The sequence below is a fragment of the Arachis duranensis genome, chromosome 5 (genome assembly GCF_000817695.3).
Source record: "Arachis duranensis cultivar V14167 chromosome 5, aradu.V14167.gnm2.J7QH, whole genome shotgun sequence".
Taxonomy (NCBI): domain Eukaryota; kingdom Viridiplantae; phylum Streptophyta; class Magnoliopsida; order Fabales; family Fabaceae; genus Arachis; species Arachis duranensis.
Genome location: NC_029776.3, coordinates 4,171,122 through 4,193,633, shown reverse-complemented (window position 1 = coordinate 4,193,633; position 22,512 = coordinate 4,171,122). Strand labels below are relative to the sequence as shown.

The 22,512-nt window shown below is 32.8% G+C and overlaps 5 protein-coding genes and 1 non-coding gene across 6 annotated transcripts; 4 read left to right on the top strand and 2 right to left on the bottom strand.

Annotated features, from left to right (window-relative positions):
• The first annotated feature begins 1,618 nt into the window (after window positions 1-1,618).
• Window positions 1,619-7,578, top strand: LOC107487455 (protein MID1-COMPLEMENTING ACTIVITY 1). The gene is made up of 9 exons (XM_016108099.3): window positions 1,619-1,823; window positions 2,085-2,245; window positions 2,362-2,803; window positions 3,868-4,277; window positions 4,504-4,604; window positions 5,009-5,080; window positions 5,470-5,576; window positions 5,765-5,858; window positions 7,286-7,578. Exons 3-9 carry the CDS (start codon window positions 2,393-2,395, stop codon window positions 7,336-7,338), a joined length of 1,248 nt encoding a protein of 415 aa, XP_015963585.1. The 5' UTR covers window positions 1,619-1,823; window positions 2,085-2,245; window positions 2,362-2,392; the 3' UTR covers window positions 7,339-7,578.
• A 1,153-nt stretch (window positions 7,579-8,731) lies between these two features.
• LOC107487453 (SKP1-like protein 1B) lies at window positions 8,732-10,381 on the top strand. The gene is made up of 2 exons (XM_016108098.3): window positions 8,732-9,159; window positions 9,914-10,381. Exons 1-2 carry the CDS (start codon window positions 8,866-8,868, stop codon window positions 10,085-10,087), a joined length of 468 nt encoding a protein of 155 aa, XP_015963584.1. The 5' UTR covers window positions 8,732-8,865; the 3' UTR covers window positions 10,088-10,381.
• Window positions 10,382-12,826: 2,445 nt separating this feature from the next.
• On the top strand, window positions 12,827-16,073 carry LOC107487452 (uncharacterized). The gene is made up of 2 exons (XM_016108097.3): window positions 12,827-12,987; window positions 13,077-16,073. The coding sequence occupies exons 1-2, from the start codon at window positions 12,868-12,870 to the stop codon at window positions 13,188-13,190; spliced, it is 234 nt and encodes a 77-aa protein (XP_015963583.1). The 5' UTR covers window positions 12,827-12,867; the 3' UTR covers window positions 13,191-16,073.
• Window positions 15,422-15,814, top strand: LOC107487306 (E3 ubiquitin-protein ligase SDIR1). Its single transcript, XM_016107925.1, has one exon. The coding sequence runs from the start codon at window positions 15,422-15,424 to the stop codon at window positions 15,812-15,814; it is 393 nt and encodes a 130-aa protein (XP_015963411.1).
• Window positions 16,074-16,820: 747 nt separating the features above from the next.
• Window positions 16,821-16,892, bottom strand: TRNAE-UUC (transfer RNA glutamic acid (anticodon UUC)). Its single transcript has one exon. It is a non-coding gene; the product is annotated as a tRNA-Glu (tRNA).
• A 4,131-nt stretch (window positions 16,893-21,023) lies between these two features.
• Window positions 21,024-22,325, bottom strand: LOC107487341 (bZIP transcription factor 27). The gene is made up of 3 exons (XM_052262383.1): window positions 21,762-22,325; window positions 21,557-21,637; window positions 21,024-21,347 (listed from the first exon to the last, which is right to left on the bottom strand). Exons 1-3 carry the CDS (start codon window positions 22,275-22,277, stop codon window positions 21,270-21,272), a joined length of 675 nt encoding a protein of 224 aa, XP_052118343.1. The 5' UTR covers window positions 22,278-22,325; the 3' UTR covers window positions 21,024-21,269.
• Between the last annotated feature and the right edge of the window lie 187 nt (window positions 22,326-22,512).

Here is a 22,512-nt window from a genome sequence, read left to right as displayed (position 1 = left end):
TGTGGCTGGGCATTACATGGACCGCATTAGTAGATCGACATAGAAAACCAGTAACAAAAATGAGTAATAATAGAAACCACTTATCGAAACCAATAACACAATATACATATGAAACCAATATAACAAACCGCTTACAAAGGCACATAGTAAACCACTAATTAAAACTACTAAACTGAACCGTCAACAAAATCACATGCTTAAACCGCTAACAGAAACCGGAAGCTAATCCACTTCAAAAACCACATGCAAATCCACTATCATAAATCGCACATAAAACCACATGATAAACCTCTTCCAATACCACCTAAAGTAATTCGCCAACATAAACCATCAACAAAACAACTATAAAAAAACCACTAATATAAACCGCTAACTAAAACCACATACAAAACCTCTAAAAGAAACCACTTGCAATACCACTACGATAAACCACTAACATAAACCGCCACTAAAACCACATGCAAAACCACTAACTCAGATAAACTGATCGCAAAGAAGTGTTCTATCCACTATCCTCGTCGTTGATCACCCCGGCTATATGAGCGACTCCGTCCAACCGATATAGCCTTGCAGGATCGTCTCCCATCAGCAGAATTTTCTGTTCGAGTCTTTGTCGAATGGAATCTGGGTCGTTTTCTCTGGAATTTGGGTGGGGTATGGGATGGAGAAGTTGTTCGAATGAGGGTGATTCGAACTCTTTATATAGCCGAAAACTTAGTAATTCGAACCAGCCTGGATCGAATTACGATTTGATGCAATTTGAGAGTAATTCGAACCAACTCGGTTCAAATTACTAGGGGAGTGAAACACAAGTGTAATTCGAACCAACCAAGTTCGAATTATACTACCTGTAGTTCGAACCAAGTAGGTTCGAATTATATGTTTATAGAGTTCGAACCAAGCTAGTTCGAATTACATAGTAATGTGCTTTGGCTGATTCGTGAAGCAATTTTTAGTTTGACTGATTCAGATAATTTTTTTGCTCCCTTGACTTATTTAACTATTTATTTTATTAAAAAATATATAAAATAATATATTACTTAACTAATTTGTATTTTAAAGACATATTTTTAAAGTTAAAACTTTTGTTTAATATATTTAAAACATAAAAAATGATCTTTTAAATAAATTAATATTTTTTATAATACTTTTAAAATACATATTTATAAAATAACAAATACAAAATTTATCCATTGCTAGCCGTGGAGAGAAAAATATGTGGCTGTATGTATTTTGATTTGGTGGTTGTCTAATACGTAATTTTGTTTCACGTGGGTAGGCACTATGAAAGCTGCTACTAACGCACACAGCTTGAAGTGCCAGCTGGCTTTGCATCTTTTAGTAACAAAATATGACCAACGAGTCAAAGAGAACCCCTTCAGCATTCAGTCTCCTCTTAGCTATAAAAACTTTTCTTGAAGGGTCAACCTGTCCGTGTCAGTTACTATCAGGTCGTTACCTTCTAATATAAAGCTACGTTATTTTTATAGATAATAATTTAATCAAATAATTCCGTAAAGCGTACAATAGTGGTACCCTCGTAATTACGCGACTAAACGGAGGGCACTCTGGTACTTTGAGTTCTGCACCAAGCACTCCCGTGCTCTGCACAAACGACACCGAACCGAGAGATAAGAGCGAGAAAGAGAGTGTGCGAGAGAGAGAAAGAGAGAGAGACAAACAGTATTTCAGAGGAGCAAGTCCTCCTTCTCGCAAAGCAATGTCTGCCCTTAACTGAATTCAATGTTTTACTTCTTCCGTGTTTATGACGCTCCTTTTGCCCATTTCACGTAACGTAACCACTTCTTAGAAGCAAGAAAAAGGTAAACTAAATTAAATAATGGAATAAATAAATAAATGATAATTACATTTTTCTTCTGGAGCTGGTGATTGATTATTTTGCGCTGTTTATTCATGCATGCTAGGAAGCATGTCTTTGAAGTTCTGAGTTACTGGTTTTTTTTTCTTCTTCTTCTGTAGTTTAATGTTAATTATTACTATTGATATTTTTTATTTTTTTAAAAAAGAAAAAGAATGTTTGCTATGTTTGCATGCTCTCGTCTCTGATTATTCAAATCTTGTAGGGTCAATGCTGTCTCTGAGAATCATTTTCCAGAAGGAGGCTTGATCCGGCACACAAAGTCCTTCTCTGTTGAAGAATTTTCTTGTTTCTTCGCATAATCATTTTCAACCATCAAAAGCTTAGGGAACTCAATGTTATTATTTGCTTAACCACTAAACAGAGGTAGGAAAAAACAAATGGATGAACACTATTCATGTCTTGCAATTTCTAATTTGAAAAAAAAAAAGCGATTATGGAAATTAGAGATTTGAGCTGAGGCTTACATATCTGTAATTTAGGGTTGATTTTGATTTTGGAGGGAGCAAAGCAATGGCGTCTCCTTGGGATCATATGGGGGAAATTGCAAATGTGGCTCAGTTAACTGGTCTAGATGCAGTGCGTTTGATTGGGTTGATTGTGAAAGCGGCGAGCACGGCGAGGATGCATAAGAAAAACTGCAGGCAATTTGCACAGCATCTCAAGTTGATTGGGAACTTGTTGGAGCAGCTGAAGATCTCGGAGCTGAAGAGGTACCCTGAGACAAGGGAGCCATTGGAGCAGCTTGAGGATGCTCTCAGAAGGTCATATATATTGGTGAATAGTTGTCAGGACAGGAGCTACCTCTACTTGCTGGCCATGGGATGGAACATTGTTTATCAGTTCAGGAAGGCACAAAACGAGATTGACAGATACTTGCGGCTCGTTCCGCTCATCACTCTTGTTGACAATGCTCGAGTCAGGGTAGCTATTTTTGTTCTTCACAATGCTATGTCTTGTTCTGAATTGGAATTTTGTGTTTTGGTCATAAAAAGAAAATAAGAGGAAAGAGTTTTCGGTATTATTTATTCTGTCTGGTTTTCATAGCCATATTTGCTTATAAGCTATAACATTCCTGGTTTCTATGTAACAGTCCATGGGTAGGGAGGAATTTGAGGGTCACCTAAGCTATTGGTAGAGGGGGTATAATTCAGTTAATCCTTATGTGAAAAAATAATAGACTGGGAGTCCAACTTTTGACTGATTTTCAACATTTGTTGAAGTTTTTTTCTCAGCTTCAACATTGAGCAATGTTTTAGTTTGAAGCTGTCAAGTTTTGAAATGGGGATTGCTTCATTCAAGTGATGCCTAACTCTTGGTGGTATGGAATATTTTTTTGGCAGGAATTAGATTGTCCTAGACTATTCTGTTTATTGATTGGTTGCCCTTTTATTTTCTTCTTTCTTTTTTTCATTTTGGTGTGTGGGGGAGGAAACAGTTGCATGTGGTTGAATCTGATACACTAGATAATAGAATTCAGAAAGATGGGATGTACAGTTAACTAGTTTAAATAGCATTTGGCTTAATGCACCTTTTGAAACTCAAAGCATTTTGATTCATATTTCTTGGCAATCATAAGAAAATTTCCCAATGCTTTGTGATAAGTATTTTATGCTGAGGATAGGACGACCCCAACATATGTTAGTTGAAATGATATGTTTTAGATTTAGATAGAGTTGGTATTACTTTGACCAAAGTATTCCATTCAACTAGTATCTGTATGCAAAAGGCAGTAGCCGAAGATGTAACCAATTGAGCAATTATTCAAATTGGAGTTGCTTTTCCCCATGTTTTGAGTGTTGATAGTACATGTGAGCGTTTTGCACAACCTGCATCATTTTGCTTGTAGATTTTACTTTTTCCCTAACATTTATAGGGACAGTTATGTTTGCTTTATATTGTGACTTATCTTGTAGCATTTTCCATAAAAATCATTTTGTCAAAAAACAAAAGGGGTTAAAAATCTATTGATTCTCTGGAATATTCAGGAGAGACTTGAAGTTATTGAAAAGGATCAACGTGAGTACACACTGGATGTTGAGGATGAAAAGGTGCAGACAGTTATTTTAAAACCAGATCCTGACAAAGATGATGCTGCAATGCTGAAGAAAACACTTTCTTGTTCATATCCCAACTGTTCATTCACCGAAGCACTTAAAAAAGAAAATGAAAAGCTTAGACTAGAGCTACAACGTTCACAAGCAAATCTTGATATGAATCAATGTCAAGTCATTCAACGGTTGTTAGATGTCACAGAAATTGCAGCTCATACTCTTCCAGAGAAGACTGACAAGGTTCATAAGAAGGAGGAATACAACTATAATGATGTAGATAATGACAACGACCATTCATCTAGTGAAAAATACCAAGTTAAAAGTGACCCACTTTCCACATCAAGGTCATTATTCATCTTCCTTAACCTTAATATGTAATTTGAGATAATTAGTTGACCAACAATGACAATATTTTGTGAATCTTGAGTGAACTCATGCACTTCTGACATCCAGGAAGATCTAAATTTTTCCCTTAGTTTTACTTTTTTTGACTACTCTACAGTTCCTGCTTCTTCAATCCCATGTTTTCATAATTCTTTTAATGATGCTTATATGCCCAAACTGAAACAGATCAGCAGTTTGCCAAAAGGATCTGCTGTCAAATGGAGGTTCATATCAGCATCAAGACTGGCATACTGATTTACTTGGCTGTTGTTCTGAACCTTCTCTTTGTAAGTTTTATCCTGCTCGATTTTCATTAGATTTGCACAAGATGTTGCCAAACCCTTGATTTGATGAAAAAAGGACAACTAAATCGAATTAAATGAAAATTATTTGATAAAGTTGGCTATATACTGTTGCTAGAAGTCTGTTTTTCCCGAACCTTGAGCAGTTGAGCGAGACTACTACTAGAGGAAAGTTTGTTATTAGCGGAAGCTTCATTTCTCTTTTTTTCTTACTTTGCATGTTGAATTATGCTTGAATAGTTTCCAGTATGTAATCTCATCGAGCATAACCTCTCTTTCTTTCGACAATGTGTTTTTTAATAAAAGAACAGGGTTACAGGAGAACTTTCTGATTTTGCTATACCTTTCTTCTCAAGTAATAAATATTAAATATGGCAGTTGATCTGCAGGTATGAAGACATTTTTCTATCCTTGTGGAACATTTTCAAAGATTGCCACTGTTGCAAAAGGCAGGCCCATATGTAAGTTGGTCATAATCTATTCCAGTACTGCTAGCACTAAATGTGATGAATCTACATCTATGTGCTATTTCTTTTCAAATGGTTCTTGCTGTTTCTTTCCAACAAGTCTAGAGTTTAAGTTTGTCAAGTTTATATCAATCTTATATTTGGCTTCAATTTTAATTTTGTACCTAGTATCTTTCCCTGGTTACCAATAATTTTGTGAACTTTCTCATACTGTGAAGAATACTCTTATGTCATTCAGACCTTTTTTTTCAAAGATTAATGCTACATTTTTTAATCCAGAGTGCAAAACTTCTCACTGTATGCACTTCTTCAATCCAGTTAATTTGAAATGCTCAAAAGATTATTAAGGTCCCGCTACTTTAATTTTAGTTGTGTTTTTTCAGCTTCTGGAGATGCATGTAGTGAATTGATGGCATATTCATTGGTTTTGTCTTGCTGTTGTTATACCTGCTGCGTAAGGAGGAAGCTTCGGAAGATGTTGAACATCACCGTAATGCTTGCTAAATCTCTTCTCTTATTTGTGTTTGTATTTAGATGTTGTTAGCTTCATTGAAGATGCATAAAGTATATTTGCTAAGGCGCGAGCAATACAATGGAATTGAAGAATTAGTATTAACTTGTGTGCATTTTCCGGTCTCTATAAAATGTTTAAGTATTAACATTTAAATTCTATTTCAGGGAGGCTTTATTGATGATTTTCTATCTCATTTGATGTGTTGCTGCTGTGCCCTTGTGCAAGAATGGAGAGAAGTGGAGATCCGCGGAGTTAGTGGTATGTCCTACTCATTCTTCTGCTTCTTGTGCATAATATTCATAACTTTAGACAAGTGTTTTGGTCTTGTCTCTTCATTTTCTCGGAAAATCCTCTTGAATTGAAGTGAAGCTTCACTTTAGTCTTCGGCTTTGTAGTCCCAAGTAATTTTAGTCCCCTGCAGATCCAAATCAGCATTTTGGGTGGGTCATTTTAGTCTAGTCATGAGATGAGATTCGCTAACATGTGCTGCTAGTGCCACATAACCATAACACATTGCATTTACCAGGATCAAGTTCTTCTAAAGTGAAGAAGTTGTTAAAGTAAGAAAGTGAGAATCTAATTATCCTTGAATCAAGGTAGTGGGGCTCATGATAAAAGTCAATGGTGATTAATATCTTATGTTATCACATCAATCCTTCACACTTGGAAGTTTTTTTCCCCATTTCCTGTGACACATTAACATATCTATAATGGTGGAATTAAATTACAAATAGAATATAATCCAAAGTCATAATTGAATTGTATCCAGCTTGGTTTTCTTGGTCTAGTTGTTTTTGTTATAAATATGAATTTGCATTTCATCAAAGCTGTTAGAAAAGGCAAGAGAGAACGATAGAGAAAAGGTTTGAGTGTATTCAAATTGTCGAGAATGATACAATATGAAAGGGTATTCATAGGTGTTATGAGAATCGAAATAATAAAGACGTAATATCCTATAATAAATATTTAGATATGCTAAATAATGCTAATTGATCTAGTTAATCTTAATTATATTTTAACATCTCTCTCAAACTCAAGTGACAACTTAGAGTTTGAAACTTATTTAAAACAACGAAATAAAAAAAATGCATAAACTGATAGAACGGGTGCAGACTGAACTGTCTGAAGAAAGCGCAGACGAAACTGCCGTAAGGAAACACAGACGGAGCTGCCGGAAGGAAGTGCAGACAAAACTACCGGAAGGGAACACAGACGGAACCGCCGGAAGGAAACGCATACGAAACTGCCGCAAGAGTGGCCAACTGTCGAAAAACTTTTGAAAAGATGGCGAACTGCCGGAAAACTGCTGAAAAAGTGACAAAGTGTAAAGAGATGACAAACTATCGAAATGTGATGGAAAACATATGGTTTCTCTATAAGAATAAGTAAGTAATGAATAAGCTAATCGGTAAAAAAGTATCAAAGCATGGACAAAAGAGAAGGAAAAAAAATTGGCACGAAAGAGAAGTATGAAAAATACGGTGATTTCACCGGAAGAAAAACAACCTATCCTCCTCAAAGAGGAAAACATGGCTCTGATACCATGTTAGATAGGGTAAGAGATAGCGGTAGAGAAGATTTGTGTGGAATGATACAATACGAAAAAGATAGGCTAGATAATGCTAATTGATCTTAATTATACTCTAACAAAAGCTATTTTATGTTTAATGTTGAATCACTTGCAGATCGCGAGAAGACCAAAACAAGCCCTCCACCTTCCCAGTACATGGAATCTTAGAACAAATGAGATTGTATTTCGGTTGTTTAGGGATTCAAGAGTGTTTTGAACCACATATTAAATAGAGGCAATTGGCTAGTGGGACTCATAGCAAGACAGAAACTATGTATTTCCTTTTTCTTTTTTTCCTTTTCCCTCAATACCTCTGGCCTCATTACCCATGTGTAAAGCTTACAGATTTAGCCACTGATGTATTGGTTTCCTTGTTTAATATAATTTGATTTTAGTTGTTTAGTATCATGGTATATTGGTATGTTTGTCACGATATATTATGGGACTTTTTTTGACTTTATATTTTATGGGACTTTAAACCCCTTTTTTGTTGGGTCTTTAGCTTTCACGAATACATTAGTCATAATTTTGGAATGGAATCACGGAGAATATTGTCCCAAAAAAAAGGGACCCTCCTGGCTCCTGGTCCTAGCTATTCGGTACTAGTACTGTCAGTATACTAGATTAGATTGAATTAGAGTATATAAGAACTAAATTAGATAAGTGATTTAATTGAGTTGGATGGAGTCAGATTTGAACACCCCTTAAAAACATATAATAAGATAAAAAGATAAAAAGAATCAAAGTCTGTGTTAGGGTTTTGTTAAGAATTAAACGAAAAAAGATAAAAAGAATTAAAGAAAAAAAAGTCTTATTTTAATTTTAACTTCATATAATAAGATTTAAAAAAAACCCTTAAAAAAGATATTTTTTCAAGAAAATGTGTTAGGATTTTGTTAGTCTTATTTAGTTTTAATTTTATATAATAATACATAGTATAATAATATTGTCATTCTTATTTTTTTATGGCATTCTATATTTAATATTTTGTATTGTGAATTTATAAAAAAAATTATCAAGATAAAAGTAATAATATTTATTCTCCAATATATAAAAATGACATTTTTCTAAAAAATTTCTTTAAAGATCCTAAATTTCATCGTGTTGAAATTTTAGCCACTGCTTTCAGAATATCGTTGATAATTAGATTGGGTAACAAAAGAAGATAACCTAATATTTACATTTGACCGCTTTCTAATTTTTTTTCCCTCGTCATTTATGCCGCATGTAATCATTATTGTCAGTCGTTAGTACCGCTTATCATACCAAAGTCAGAGAAATCAACGTAACTGATGGAAATATATAGAAAAAGTTAAAGGGGAAAAAGTTGAAACCTGAATTTAATTAATTTCAACGGAAAATAAAAACAGAATTTATCTCCAAAAATAAAAATCTGCCAAAGAAACAGAAAGTAGTAAGATATCCAAGTTTTATTTTTAAAATAAAAAATAAAAACTAAAAAAAATTGCCACGTAGGAGGGCATGATGCATTGGATAACCCAAACGTCACAAGATAGATGCTTCTAGTGCCCCTCTATAAAACCAAAGCCCAGCCCCCTCGCTTGATTTTCATCGAGAATTAGAGATAAGGGGCCGAAAACGAAAATAAAAAGCTAGGGTTAGGGATTTTACCTTTTCACAGCGAAAGGGAACGAGAAAGAGAAAAGAGGATCAATCTCTGATATCATTCCAATCATGTCGTCGACGAGGAAGATCACCCTCAAGAGCTCGGACGGAGAGGCGTTCGAGGTGGACGAGGCGGTGGCGCTGGAATCGCAGACGATCAAGCACATGATCGAGGACGATTGCGCCGACAGCGGCATCCCTCTCCCCAACGTCACCAGCAAGATCCTTGCGAAGGTCATCGAGTACTGCAAGAAGCACGTCGAGGCTGCGAACGCCGAAGAGAGGCCCAACGAGGAAGACCTCAAGACCTGGGACGCAGATTTCGTCAAGGTTGACCAGGCCACCCTCTTCGATCTCATCCTGGTCTGTTCTATTTCTATTTCTATTTATTTGTTTAATTTTTTGGTTATGCTGATTTCTTGGTTTCTTTTTTTTTCATTGTCTCGATCTCTTGACTTGTATCTGTTTGTGGTTGTGCAGTTATTATGGTTATTTAGGGTTTCCTAGTTTTGGATTGCGGAATTGTGTAGTTTTTTTGTTGTGTCGATGTTGCTTTACTTTGTTTTCGAATTTTAATTTCTTGTTATGATTTTCGATGATGTAGTTTTGAGCATTGTGAACCTTTCTCTGTGGTATGAGAGTTTCTTGAGATATTGAATATTCTTTTTGTGTGGTCATGGTTGATTCTGAGCTGAATAAGGTTCGTTATTTTACTCATCTTGCAGGGTTAGAAGACATAGCTTGTGTTTATATTTAATTGTGTCTGTATAAGAGACTGTGATTTCAGTTGTTTATTTTTGCTTCAAAAGCCACCACTATGTTAAAAATTGCATTGATGTATAGGTACTATATATTGTTTTGAACACTGCTTTTCACACGACATGAATTTTTGTGCAATAACCTCAATTTTTAGTGCATTAGTTGTTTCATCAATTCGTATATAGATTCTTGTTAGTATTTGGTGGTTTGCATTCACAAGCAGAATTGCTAATTGTTATTGCATTTTTTCCTGCTTCCATGGTTTGATTACTTTTACATTTAAGTATGCATATGAGTTCTTGTTTTCCGGTGTTTTAATTTTTTGCAATTGCACTTAAGTAACATTTGTTCTTTTCAGGCTGCGAACTACTTGAACATCAAGAGCCTTCTGGACCTCACATGCCAAACTGTGGCAGACATGATCAAGGGGAAGACTCCCGAGGAAATTCGTAAGACCTTCAACATCAAGAATGATTTCACTCCGGAGGAAGAGGAGGAAGTTCGTCGGGAAAACCAATGGGCATTTGAATGATTTGTTAAGCTTTTTAACATTGTCTTTCAAATCTCTGCCTGTGCTTTTGTTTTGCTTGTCAAAGATCTGCCATGTGCATTGATCCTATGCTTATGGTTGTTTGCCTTCTATCTATCTGACTATTTTTGTTGACTGTTCACGGATCAGACGTATCTTTGTTGATGAACCTTAGGGGACGTTTTGAATATGTAAGTAAATAGTTGAATCTGGTTAAGGTAATTGGTGAATTCTGGTTGATTCTGCTTATTGATAATTTAATCATTGGCAACATATGGTTTCTAATTTTCAACACAACGTGGTGTTATATGTTTAATGTTCGTTTCCGCTGTTAAAGAATCATCGAAGGCTGTTTGTGTTAGGCATGCCAAATTGCCAATGTGGTAGCTGTATTATGTGCTAACTGCTAAAGGCGTTCTGACTTCGGATTTTGTTTTTAGGTACTTGTATGCGTTACTACCAATTTCATAATCTCAGCAGATGTATTAGAAAGATTACGGGCAAAAATTAATTAATTTTACAGTTGAGACTTGAGATGTGTTGTATGTGTTCGTTAACGAGTGAAAACACGCCCTTTATCTTTTTCTTCTCTCCTGTTTCTTCTTTCAAATATGTATATATGTCATCTTCTTTCAAATTTACGTATACCTCCTCCTTCATTTTTGCGTACACAGATTCTTCTTCTGCTTCTCTTCATCCTTTTTCTCTTCTTTCGTTATCGTCATCACCAACATTTTGCTAATGGATTATTTTTTCAATCGAATTGAATGAAAGCAAATGTTCTGAATCTGAATTGAATTGATAATATCTAAATTGTAGACAGAAGTGTTTCGAATTTAATTTTATATAGTAAATTATGTTTCGTTCATTGAGTACAATCAGGTGAATCGAACTACTGAATCCAACACCAATCATGTGCTGAATAAACGTGAGAAAAATATCATATCACAATAATCTTAAAATATCTTATCACAATAATCTTAAACACTAAACAAAGTAAAAGAAGAGAAAAATATCATATCACAATAATATTAAACACTAAATAAAGTAAAAAAAGACCACCGAACCGAACAACATTCATCTGGTGAATCAAAATCACAAAGGTCACTGAACCGAACAATGTTCATGTGGTGAATAAATGGTGATCAACTTTCAATCAACAAGAATAGTATTTCTCCTCTTCTTCCTCGTCCTCTTTCTTCTTTCAAATTCGCGAAAGTAGGTTCCTCTTCTACTTCTTCGCACACGCAGATTCTTCTTCTTCTTCTTTCGTCATAATCATCATCAACAACACTAACATTTTGCTCGGTTAAGTGGAGTTGTTCATTTTGATTCACTTGATTGTTAATGTTTTCAGTTGAGCCCTTGTACATGCAGAAATGTTTTTCTTACTGGTTGATTAATTCAGCATATGATTGGTGTTCGGTTGTTGGTGATGATTATAACAAAAGAAGAAGAAGAAAAATCTGCGTGCGCGAAGAAGTAGAAGAAGAACTTACGTGCGCAAATTTGAAAGAAGAAGGAGGAGGAGGAAGAGGAGGAGAAATACTATTCTTGTTGATTGAAAGTTGATCACCATTTATTCACCACATGAATATTGTTCGGTTTGGTGGTCTTTGTGATTTTGAATCACCAAATGAATGTTATTCAGTTCAGTGGCTTCCTTTTACTTTGTTCAATGTTTAAGATTATTGTGATAGCATGCAGGAATCATTTCCTAGCTGTTTCAACGTAATAACCTCATTCAACTGATTGGAAAATGATGAAGACGAAGAAAAAGTGGTTGTTGGGTGGGAAAAAAGGGTGCTTCAGAGAAGAAGTTGAAATTGTCGAGATGAGACTCTGACCATTCATTTGAAGGTTGACATAGACAAGTTGATCGTTTAATTGCCATTAACAAACATGCCTCTGCTCTCTGCTCACTCTCACGGCGTGTTTAGATCACCACTCAGTCAATTGAGGTTGCCAAACCTCTCTAAACACTGCGCCTGATTCGTTGCCTATATTCATTTTTTTAAATAAAAATTAAAATATTTAATGTTCGTGATCAACATTTTTTCTAATTTCTATTACCGTTAAAAATGACTCTGATAAAATTCTCTTAAAATTAAAGTAATTTATTTACTATTAATAAAACAAATAAAATAGAATAATTACTTTTAATTTAAAATTCAAAACTTACCTATAATTATCTTCCTATAAAATTAATAAAATAATAGTTATAATTTAATAAATTTTCAACTTATAACTTTATAACTTTACAGATAAATACACGTGAATTTTAATAGAACATAAATAAAAATAGAATAATAGCAATATATGCAGAGTTATAAATATATTATTATAAATATCTAGATTAAAATTAAATTTTAATATTTAAATTAATAGAATAATTATAGATGTAATCAAATTTAGTCAGCTAAATGTTAAATCATTGACTAAATAATTTCTTAAGTGTTTTATATAACATAATAATTTGATTGAAACCATCTACTATTATCTCCTTTCGTTTTTTTCTCTTCCTTTTCAATCCTCACTAAACTAAATTCTTCCTTTTTTTTGTTGTTGTTATAACTAATATTTATTTTCATGGCATAAAGACTAGTTTTTGTTCGAACACGCAAAAATCAAGTAGATCCGTTCTGGGTAATAGTTTGGTCTGATAGAAAGCTCTTTTTGGTAGGAAAGCCAAATAAAAAGAACGTCATTGGGCCCACAAAAAATAAAATGAACAGATAACATTTTCTTTTGTCAGGAGAGTGGCAAGAAGAAGCAAAGAGGCGATGGGTCCAGTGGGGAAGAGGCTCTGGGAGGTTCTGGTTTGTCCTCTCTCGAAGCATCCCTTGAGGTACTGCCAGGAAACCAATTCCCTAATCAGTGACGCCATTGCCGTTTCCTTTCCTGTCAGTTTACTGCTACTTCGCTTTCCTTTCTCAATCTTTGCTTTCATCACTTCAATCTCTAACCATCCGCATATTCCGTTTTATTTCAGATCAAAAACGGGATCCCTTGCTTGGTTCCACAAGATGGGAAGATACTCGAGGAACAAGATGCCACTGATGCTAATTCGTCTGCAATGAATGAAGAACATCAAGGAAGAAGATGAACTGTAAGAGATTTCAGCGTCTCTTCCTTTAATTGTGACTCTTCTGGTGCTCATTCAGTTATTAGTATTGCAAATAACTCTCATCAATTTCTGTTTAACTCTCACTGTCTTGAGTAAATTATAATAATGTCCTTTGAAATTAAGAGGTGTTGCATGTAAGAGTGCTGATAATTAAGAGCTTTTAGATATGAAAAAGCGTGGTACACTAATTTTCTTTTTTTAAAATACCTTATAATTAAGTTATAAACTACTTACTACCTCACCTAATCTTATTTTTATTGATTTTGTACACATTTAGTAGTTAATTTTGCACGTTAATCCCTGTCAATATACTAGTGAAATATAGCATTACAGACCTTTGAACTATGATTAGGGGTGAACAAATCAGGATTCCATTCGTAATATCCGTAGTATTTATCCGTATCAGATCTAAATTTTGCAGATATTGGATTATGATCAGTAGTATGAGTGCTGACATAATCAAGGTAAATGGCTTGCATTGGGAGTCATGGAAACTTGAATACTTTGACATTTTATCAAATTAGATTGAGGTGTGGTGGCCATCCTTAATCTATTGACTAATAAAAGATTAATATAAAAGATAGCTTTACTTGAACTTGAATGCATTGTGCAATGGTATGCATCCATGAGATCTGGTACAAGATTTGTCTCTTGTAACCTAACAACAACCTTCTTAACATTTTTGAACTTCAATTCAACCCTCAACATATTCCTGTCTAGGCTTGTGAAAATAATTGTCAGCAGTTTCTATCGGTTATGGTTTTGGTTTCGCTTTCACTTTTAACCGTGATTCGTTGCTTAAGCAAGCTACAAATCCAAATTCCCTGTTTTGTCTAGGCTGATGTGAGAAACTGGTATAATTGTGAGATTTTTCTTATGTATACGGCATATGGTGCTTTAATTCTATAGGTGAGAGGTAGGTGTCTGAATAACAAGTTGGTCAAGAGAAAACCCTTCAATGGTGAATAGCTACCTGCCATCTTCCTTTTCTTTCTTTCTTTACAGCGTGTTTTACACAGGGAATACAATCAACATAACTGTTCATAAGGCAAATAAATTCAAGTAGCTTTTCATGGCATAATAACAATAACAATAATAATAATTTAATATACTGATAATGTAAAGAATTTTATACAATCATTCAATGAGATTCAGATATTCAGACGACATTTCAAGTAGTAGGTTTGAAAATTAGTTAATTTGTTGATACAGGGATACACGATTAGTTGTTTGTATAAATTTTTTTTATACTAATGGTACATGAAAATTAAATTCTAATAATAATCATATTTGATAAATGCGATTGACTAAACTTACTGTGCAGACTCAATACAGTTATGAAATTTTCCTGTCAGTATAATTTAAACTATCCAGAGCATTTTTTTCCTATTGTTACTATTTTGATAACTTTGATAGTTTTCAACACAAATAGGATTTGATAAGACGATGTTGCCTTGTCGCCAACTACACTTATGAAAATAGACAACGATGACCATTTATGGTAAAACAAGATAAAAAGACATCTTCAATGAAGATTTCTTTTTTAAATGTTTAAAATGTTATCGTCTGACTAGTGACTACTATTCATGAGTTAGGAGTTCCGTAGTGTAGTTTTATTCCCTCAAAAGCAATGAGGTAAAGAAGGAATTGACGAATACAACAAATATGGTAACAATTTTAATCAACCACATAACAAGGTAGGTTGCTGGTTGCGGTAGTTTATAGTATTATTCTCTCCAAAAGCAATGAGGAATGAAAAAAGAACTGATGTTAATTTGTATGCATGGTATCGTGAAATCAGTAAAAAATTACTAACTTAAAGTCACACGAACATAAATATATAATTGGATGAAATTGGAAAACAGTGCAAAACCTAATATAAACTCAAATAAAATGCTAAAAATTATAATCAACCACATAACACTAGTATTACAAAATAGTTAGAGATCCTGTAGTTTATGGTATTATTCACCCTAAAAGCAATCCAATGAGGTATCTATCTGAATATCTAGGTCGAGTGTAACACTCTTGTGTTGGTGTAACACACCCTCTTAGCTAACCACCCTTTCAAAACAAGCAAAACAACTAAACTACAGACTATATAGGAAAAAATATTATTTATGATAACGTGACCCGTTATTTGCAACTCTAGTTCTTACTTCTTATTAAGGATCTAACAAAAATGCACACCCAACAATGATAAACCAGAGATGAATAATCTCAACAACTTGATTTCAATTGTGTTCAATTTAATTGGTCTAACAAAGGGACCAAGCAATGTCTCTTTATGTTATTTGCTATCATCTGACTCTGCAGCAGCATCTTCATCAAATGAACTCATCATGGAGAATAATGGTGAGGCTGTTTGGTGCTGTGTATGCTTGTCGAGGTTAAAGGACGAAGACGAAATTCGAGTCCTTCCTTGCCTGCACAAGTTCCACAAGGTTTGTGTGAATAGATGGCTCAAAGGTCGCCACAAAACCTGCCCCCTCTGCCGGTTTTCGATGGGAGGTGGCGGCGAGGAGAAGTCGCACCACCGGCCCGAAATGTTCACTGAAGAGATGTTGATATGGTTTTCTTCTTTCCATATAGCTGGTATGTAGTTTCTGTGCTAAAATAGTAAAAATTTTCACCATAGGGAATCTGTGCAAGTGTCTATATAAAAAGCATAGCCCTTGCTTTGCTTTTACCATTTTTATGCTTTTTTTTTTGGTTGCTGCAAGGCTTATGATCCTGATTCTAAGAAAGGTGAAAAATGACCAATGCTATTAATTCGGCTGCAAATTAGATGAGCAAGTTCACAAAGGCTCTAAACTGGCCTAAGGCAAAAATAATAATACACCTTATTGTTCCTTTCACGTACACTAATTTGTTCAGTGTTTACTGTTTACCATTGTTCTCTCCTAATATTTGATAAAGAATTATACAATATGGATAACATAATTGAATATCCAATATGACATGTTCATAAATTAATATCCCCAGAATATCTAAATGCGATTTAGTATCTATGATTCGGATAATTGAGTGTAGGGGCCTTTTTTTTTTCAAGTTTTCTAAATCCATACTTTATGGTCTTTGCAAGAACTTAGTCGTCCTCTAGTAGATGGTTGGATGGTCAATATTCAATAATGGGTTGCAGTGCTTGGAAAGATAAAGACAAGTCTAAACAAATAGGTAAAGTGAAAGATATATAGTGGTAGCCATGGTTCTTGAGTGAGAAAAAAAAAAAAGGAGCCTAGTAGGTTAGGTATCATATATCATTTCATAAGATAAGATGAGACATCATTTTCCAGAGGCAACTGTTTAATTCTTGGTCATTTTATTTTTAGACCAATGCACGACGGTTTTTAATTATTTATTTTTAATATGGTCTCAAAATTTTAGATTATTCTTTTTCTTTTCTTTCTTTTTTTTTTTCCGTCAAAGTAAGATTATGTCGGCTTATAATGAGTATATCTGCCCTTCTGAAGGCCAATAGATAACCAATATTACTATCATTGGGTCGTCGCTCAATACATAGGTGAATGAATGTCTGCTTGACAAGAAAATCATGACATACCGGGCTTCCACTTAAAAATTAAAAAACCCAAAAACAAAAATAAATAATTCCGTTGCCGGGAATCGAACCCGGGTCTCCTGGGTGAAAGCCAGATATCCTAACCGCTGGACGACAACGGAGTTAGTGTTAAAATTGGCCGTGATATTTTATTTATACTATGCTTTATATTTAATGTGATTAATATAATGCATAAATTACCTAAAAGGAATGTAAAAGATTATGTTTGGTTACAATATTGGCGGAATGTTTTTTTTTTGTCATGTAAAAAAAAGATTGGGAGAATATAGCATCATGTGCAAGTATATATAGCAAAATTAACCCAACAAAAAGATGATAGTATTCTATGCTATAAAGTATCATGTATAGAACATAATAGCTTAAATAATTCCTTCTTACTTAATACTTATTAGTCTTGGGTATTTTATGATTTTCTATATACTAATAGGGTTGATTGTTGTGTGGTAATGTACATTTAGCTATTAAGCTATTGTACTCTAAATGAAATGAATTACATTACCAATAATATTCTTCAATGCTTAGCACTACATTTAGAATATTCTAACTCAATAAATTTATAAGAGTATTTGTTAAGGTGTTTAAGAAAATAGAATAATTAAATAATTAAGTTTTCAATCAAAGTTATAATATATTTATTTAAAAAATATATCTATAATTTTTTAATGAAATTTTACAAAACAATCTGATAGTAGTGCTACTTAATCAATTAGAAATATCTTAGACTCACTCTCTAATATGTCTGGTGTATAAATATTTTTATAAAAAAGTTATCTTGTAAGTCAAGTTATTGATTAATAATTATTTTCTTTGTCTCTGTAGTTGTCTCTTTCATTCTTCTTCTTTTAAAGTTTACATCTGTCTTTCATTTCAATCAAGATTGAGATTCAGTCGTGAAAAGAATCAGATAGTAGAAGTAAAATCTAAATTCTATATTCATTTTTCATTTTATTGAAGATTTGTATAGAACAAAGTCAAATTTAAAGATTCCACATAACGTACTCAACCTAGCTAGAATAACGGATAAAAAATAGCGTTATTCTATTTTAAAACTGCAAAAAATTGTAAAGCCTATACGAATATCTGACTTTAGTTTAATTACACGAATCTTATTTTAATTTATGTAAAACAAAATTTAATTTATTCATTTACAGGTGGATCTAATAATAGCCCACATCAATTTACTTATGAGGGGGGAAGAGTTACAATTTAAATAATACTTCAAAAAAAATTTATCAATAATAAAACATAATATTTTAAAATTTTTAAAATATAATATATAATTAATATAGTTGATGAGAGTACTATATTACAGTCCTCCTAAATTTATCTAGTAATATGTGTATTTTTTTTTTATTTTTATATATTTTATTTGTAAATAAGATAAAGTCAAATAAAATTATATCTTATTTTATTTACAGTGTAATAGAATATATGTGTACTAATTTTGTTTATATGATAAACAAATTATGTAACAAGACCTAAAGACATTAAAATACCTTTCTTAATAAATAAAATAATTAAAATATTTATTTAAAAAAATTACTAATCAACTTAAAGTGGTAAGATTAAGAAATTAAATTTCATCCTTTGAGTACAATAACTTATTAGCTAGTCAAATTTTTTATTCTGGACAAAAAATTCATCAAGTTAACTAGTTAAATTCTCTTAAATTACTTTTCTTTCTCTGATAACATAAATTAAATTATATATCTAAATACCGAACACTAATTATTATGGACAAAGATATTTTCTATTTATTTATTATTAACCTCTCATTATTGTTTTTTTTTTTCTTTCAAAGTGTTCCCTTGTTCTTTTATTTTATATTTTTTTATTTACTCAAGTACGATTTTACACATCCACAATATTATATGACTTGATATGATATAACTAACTTCTTCTGTCATATATATTTTTTTAGGTATAGATAATTTTACTTTGTTTTCTTTTTTAATAAAAAGGAGAATCAACCAGGCTGAAAGATAGAAGAAAAGTTAAGTATTGGTTTGATTTGTTCTTTTAATATTTTTGTTTTTATAATTTTATACATATTTAAAATTAAGATGTGAATTATATAATCTTAAATTGTGTGAGAATTCTTGTAGTATCCTCAAATAGTTAACCTCAGACTCCACATCTAGAGTGGTTAATTGTCTACGTTTGCCTTCACATCAATGATCTCGATAAAATTATTTTTATTTTTCAATGGATTTTTAAAGCTATCCATTAAATGAAAATCTCGTCATTCTTTTTTTTTAAATAAAAAATCAAGTTCATTGTAATATATACTGTGTTATGTTTATTAACATATTAACAAAGTTACACCAAGTTTCTAAAAATCAAATTGCTCATGTTCATTTTAGTTATTGATTTATTCATTTAGATATTCAACCAGTTTAATTGAAATAATTAAATTATAATAAAATAATATATAAAATTATAAATAAATATATAAAAATATAAATATATGTTAATATAAATTTTAAAAATACATAAATTAAAACTGTTACACAATTACATCTCATAAGTCAAATCATCTAGTAGTATAAAACGGATACATTTAATTAGTTGTTAATGCATGTTTATAGGAACTCTAAGTAGTTCACTCTATTTAATTGTAAAATTTAACAATTATAAACCACTTTTCATTATCAAATGGGTGTTTGTGTTTTATTTTATTCTTTTCATTAAAAAATAATTACAAAAAAACGAATTTAAAATGACTAAAATTTTAAAATGGTCCTTAAAATTTGTATCGTACACTAAAATTATCTCTAAAATTTCAATTACACCAATTATGTCTTTAAAAATTAAGGACGTGATAACATAAGTTGATGATATGGACGTGACACATGTTATTTTATAATTTATCCACGTATAATAATACGATGATGTATTAACCAATAACATATAACATGTATCACAATACTATTTAATTATGTATTAATTTGTACTACGTATTATAACTATATTCGTTTACGTGTCACTTATTAATCTGAGGGATCATTCTAAGGTTTTAGTCATTCAAACATGCCATTATTTCAGATGAGTAATTGCAATCCACCCAAGTTGGACGTTAGTTGTTGGGCCTATTAAAGTGATATTAAGATAATAAATAATAATCATAGCATCAAATATCAAATTAACAAAGCCCCATAAATATCAAATTAAACGAAACGAGTCAAATATCACATGGACGTAGCTAGTGACAAAAATGAGAAATCACATCATTATGGAAAACTGGCAAAGCCATGGACTTTTATGTAAAGGACATTACACTACACACGAATATTAAAGAGATAAAAAGTGAGTGAGATAGGGAAAAGCTAAGCTTGTTTGCCAAAACGTAGTACTATTATCATTTTAATAAAAACACAACCATCTTATTTATTTTATGTTATTCTATTGGCAAGTTGTTGCCATCAATTAATTAACAAATGTGGATAAGATAACACATTGATCGTCATTAGTGTCCATTCGGAAAATCCAAAGTCGGGCAAGATATGGTGGCATTAAAATAACCCCATATGACTATCCTTACATTAATGTCATATAATTAAGATAACTACCCTGCAGGTTACACTACTCTTCCTTATAGACTTATAGACTTATAGTGTCTCTGCTATATACTTGTGAAAGAAACAATCAAAATGTGCATCACATTAATATTTTTTATATGAAAAAATGTAAATAGATAATGAAAATATTAAATAATGTGAACATTGGATATATTAGATGTTCATTTTACTAAGTATGTAGATAATTATTCTAATATTAAGATTTAAGTGGATAATTTAAAGATGTAGTGTGTTTTGATTTGATTGATAGTTGTTCATGTTGTTCAAGAAAGTTATTGATTACCTAACATTATTCTTTTTATATTTATCAAATATGTAAAAAATGTTTTTAACACACACATATGGAAATAAATATAATTAGTTGGACAAAACACAAATTTTTTCTTATTAATTAATTTTAATACTAAAAATAAAAAATATATAAAACTAATGTAGACATACAGCATATATAAAACGTGGTGCAACTTGGACAAAAATGCAAAAAGCCAAACCCAAGTGAAAAATGCCAAAAACAGAACAAGAAGTCAAGAAGGGCAGAAGGCCATGAAAGTTGCTTGTAGAGTCCCTACAAAAGAGGAATGACAAAAGCATGCATACAAATTAAATTCCTTATATTACATATATTGATTTAATTCAACTTTCTTTTGGCTGGAACAAATCTCATGGTTAGAAGAGATTTTGAACGTGGAAATTAAAGAGTTACAGCCACCAATATTGCAGAAATAAACATAAGAGCGATGCATTCTTACATCATCATCATTATCATTATCATACATACACTCACTTAGCTTAGAGGAAGGGGTAAAAGGAGTGAGTACAGTGGTGAAGGTGCTTTCTTTTTTCATGAATTTCATTGCAGCATTAATGGCACACTAACTAAGAATCTAGCTAGATAGATACTCAAAATGGTGCTGTAAATGTTCGGTACAGGGCACTCTTCTTCTTTTGCTGATGATTCAACACTGCTGCTTCACATAGCTGCAACAATCACATACACATTTTGCAACGTCAATTTAGTAAAAACACTTCTTTTAGAAAGTCATACACAACTATATCTATTATTACTAAAACAAAAAAAGAGATTGTTGTATCATCACACTATCACCGTTAAAGCAAAACATAAACAAACAAAATCACTAGCAACTAAAATGTGTGTATTTATTATGTATATAAATGAAGATGCATGCCTTTTGTTGCTGCCTCTTGAGTCTTGCATTCTCTTCCAGCAAGTGATCCACTTTAAGCTGCAACTCGCTCGTATATGCCTGAAATAATAAACAGCAAAACCAAAAAAAAAATGAAGACTTAGAAGCAAAAAGCAAAAGAAAAGAACATTAGTGTTGAAACAGTATGCACGTGGAGGAAGAAGAAGAAAGATGGAATCTTTTCCTGTTTTCTAGCGCGTGATCGAGCAGCAGATTCACGATTCTTAATCATGCGCTTGTTGCGGCGGTCGAGGGTAGGGGCGGGATCAGAGGAGGTTTCAGGAAACCTGTTAGTGGTGGCGAAGCAGGGGAGAGAAGAAGAGGAAGGAAGGGTGTCAAATAATGGTGAAGAAGAGTAAGGAAGCTTGGTAGTGGAGGGAGGTGATGGTGCAGCAGGATGAGGGTGATGGCCGAAGGGATTATGATGAGGATGGTGATGGTGGTTGCGGTTAATAGGGCGATGATGACAACCGAGGCTGAGAGCAGTGAGGGATTGCGGCGGTGCAGGAGATAAGGGAGAGGGGGATGGAGAGGGCGAGGGTGGAGGATCGGAGTTGGTGGTGGTGTTAATGGTGAAGGGACGGGCGAGGAAGTCTTGGAAGATGAAGGCGGCGGCGGAGGAGGAGGAGGAGGAAGAAGAAGAGGGTCTGGTGCTGTGGTCGTTCAAGGAAGCGAGGTTGATGTCCTTCCACACCTCTTCCATGGTGCTTCAGATTCAGCAGGGTTTTCAGCTTCAAACTCAAGGGTTTAATAGAAGTAGGAGGGACTCGTTACAAAAAAATCATATTTGTACACTAAAATAATCGGTTATTAATATATCATAAAAATTTTGCGACAGTCGATAAAAATTTAGTCAAAATCATCAAATCATTTAACAGTCCATAAATATTAACTTCACAAAAAATCAACTACACTTAAATTTTTACTTTAATATATTT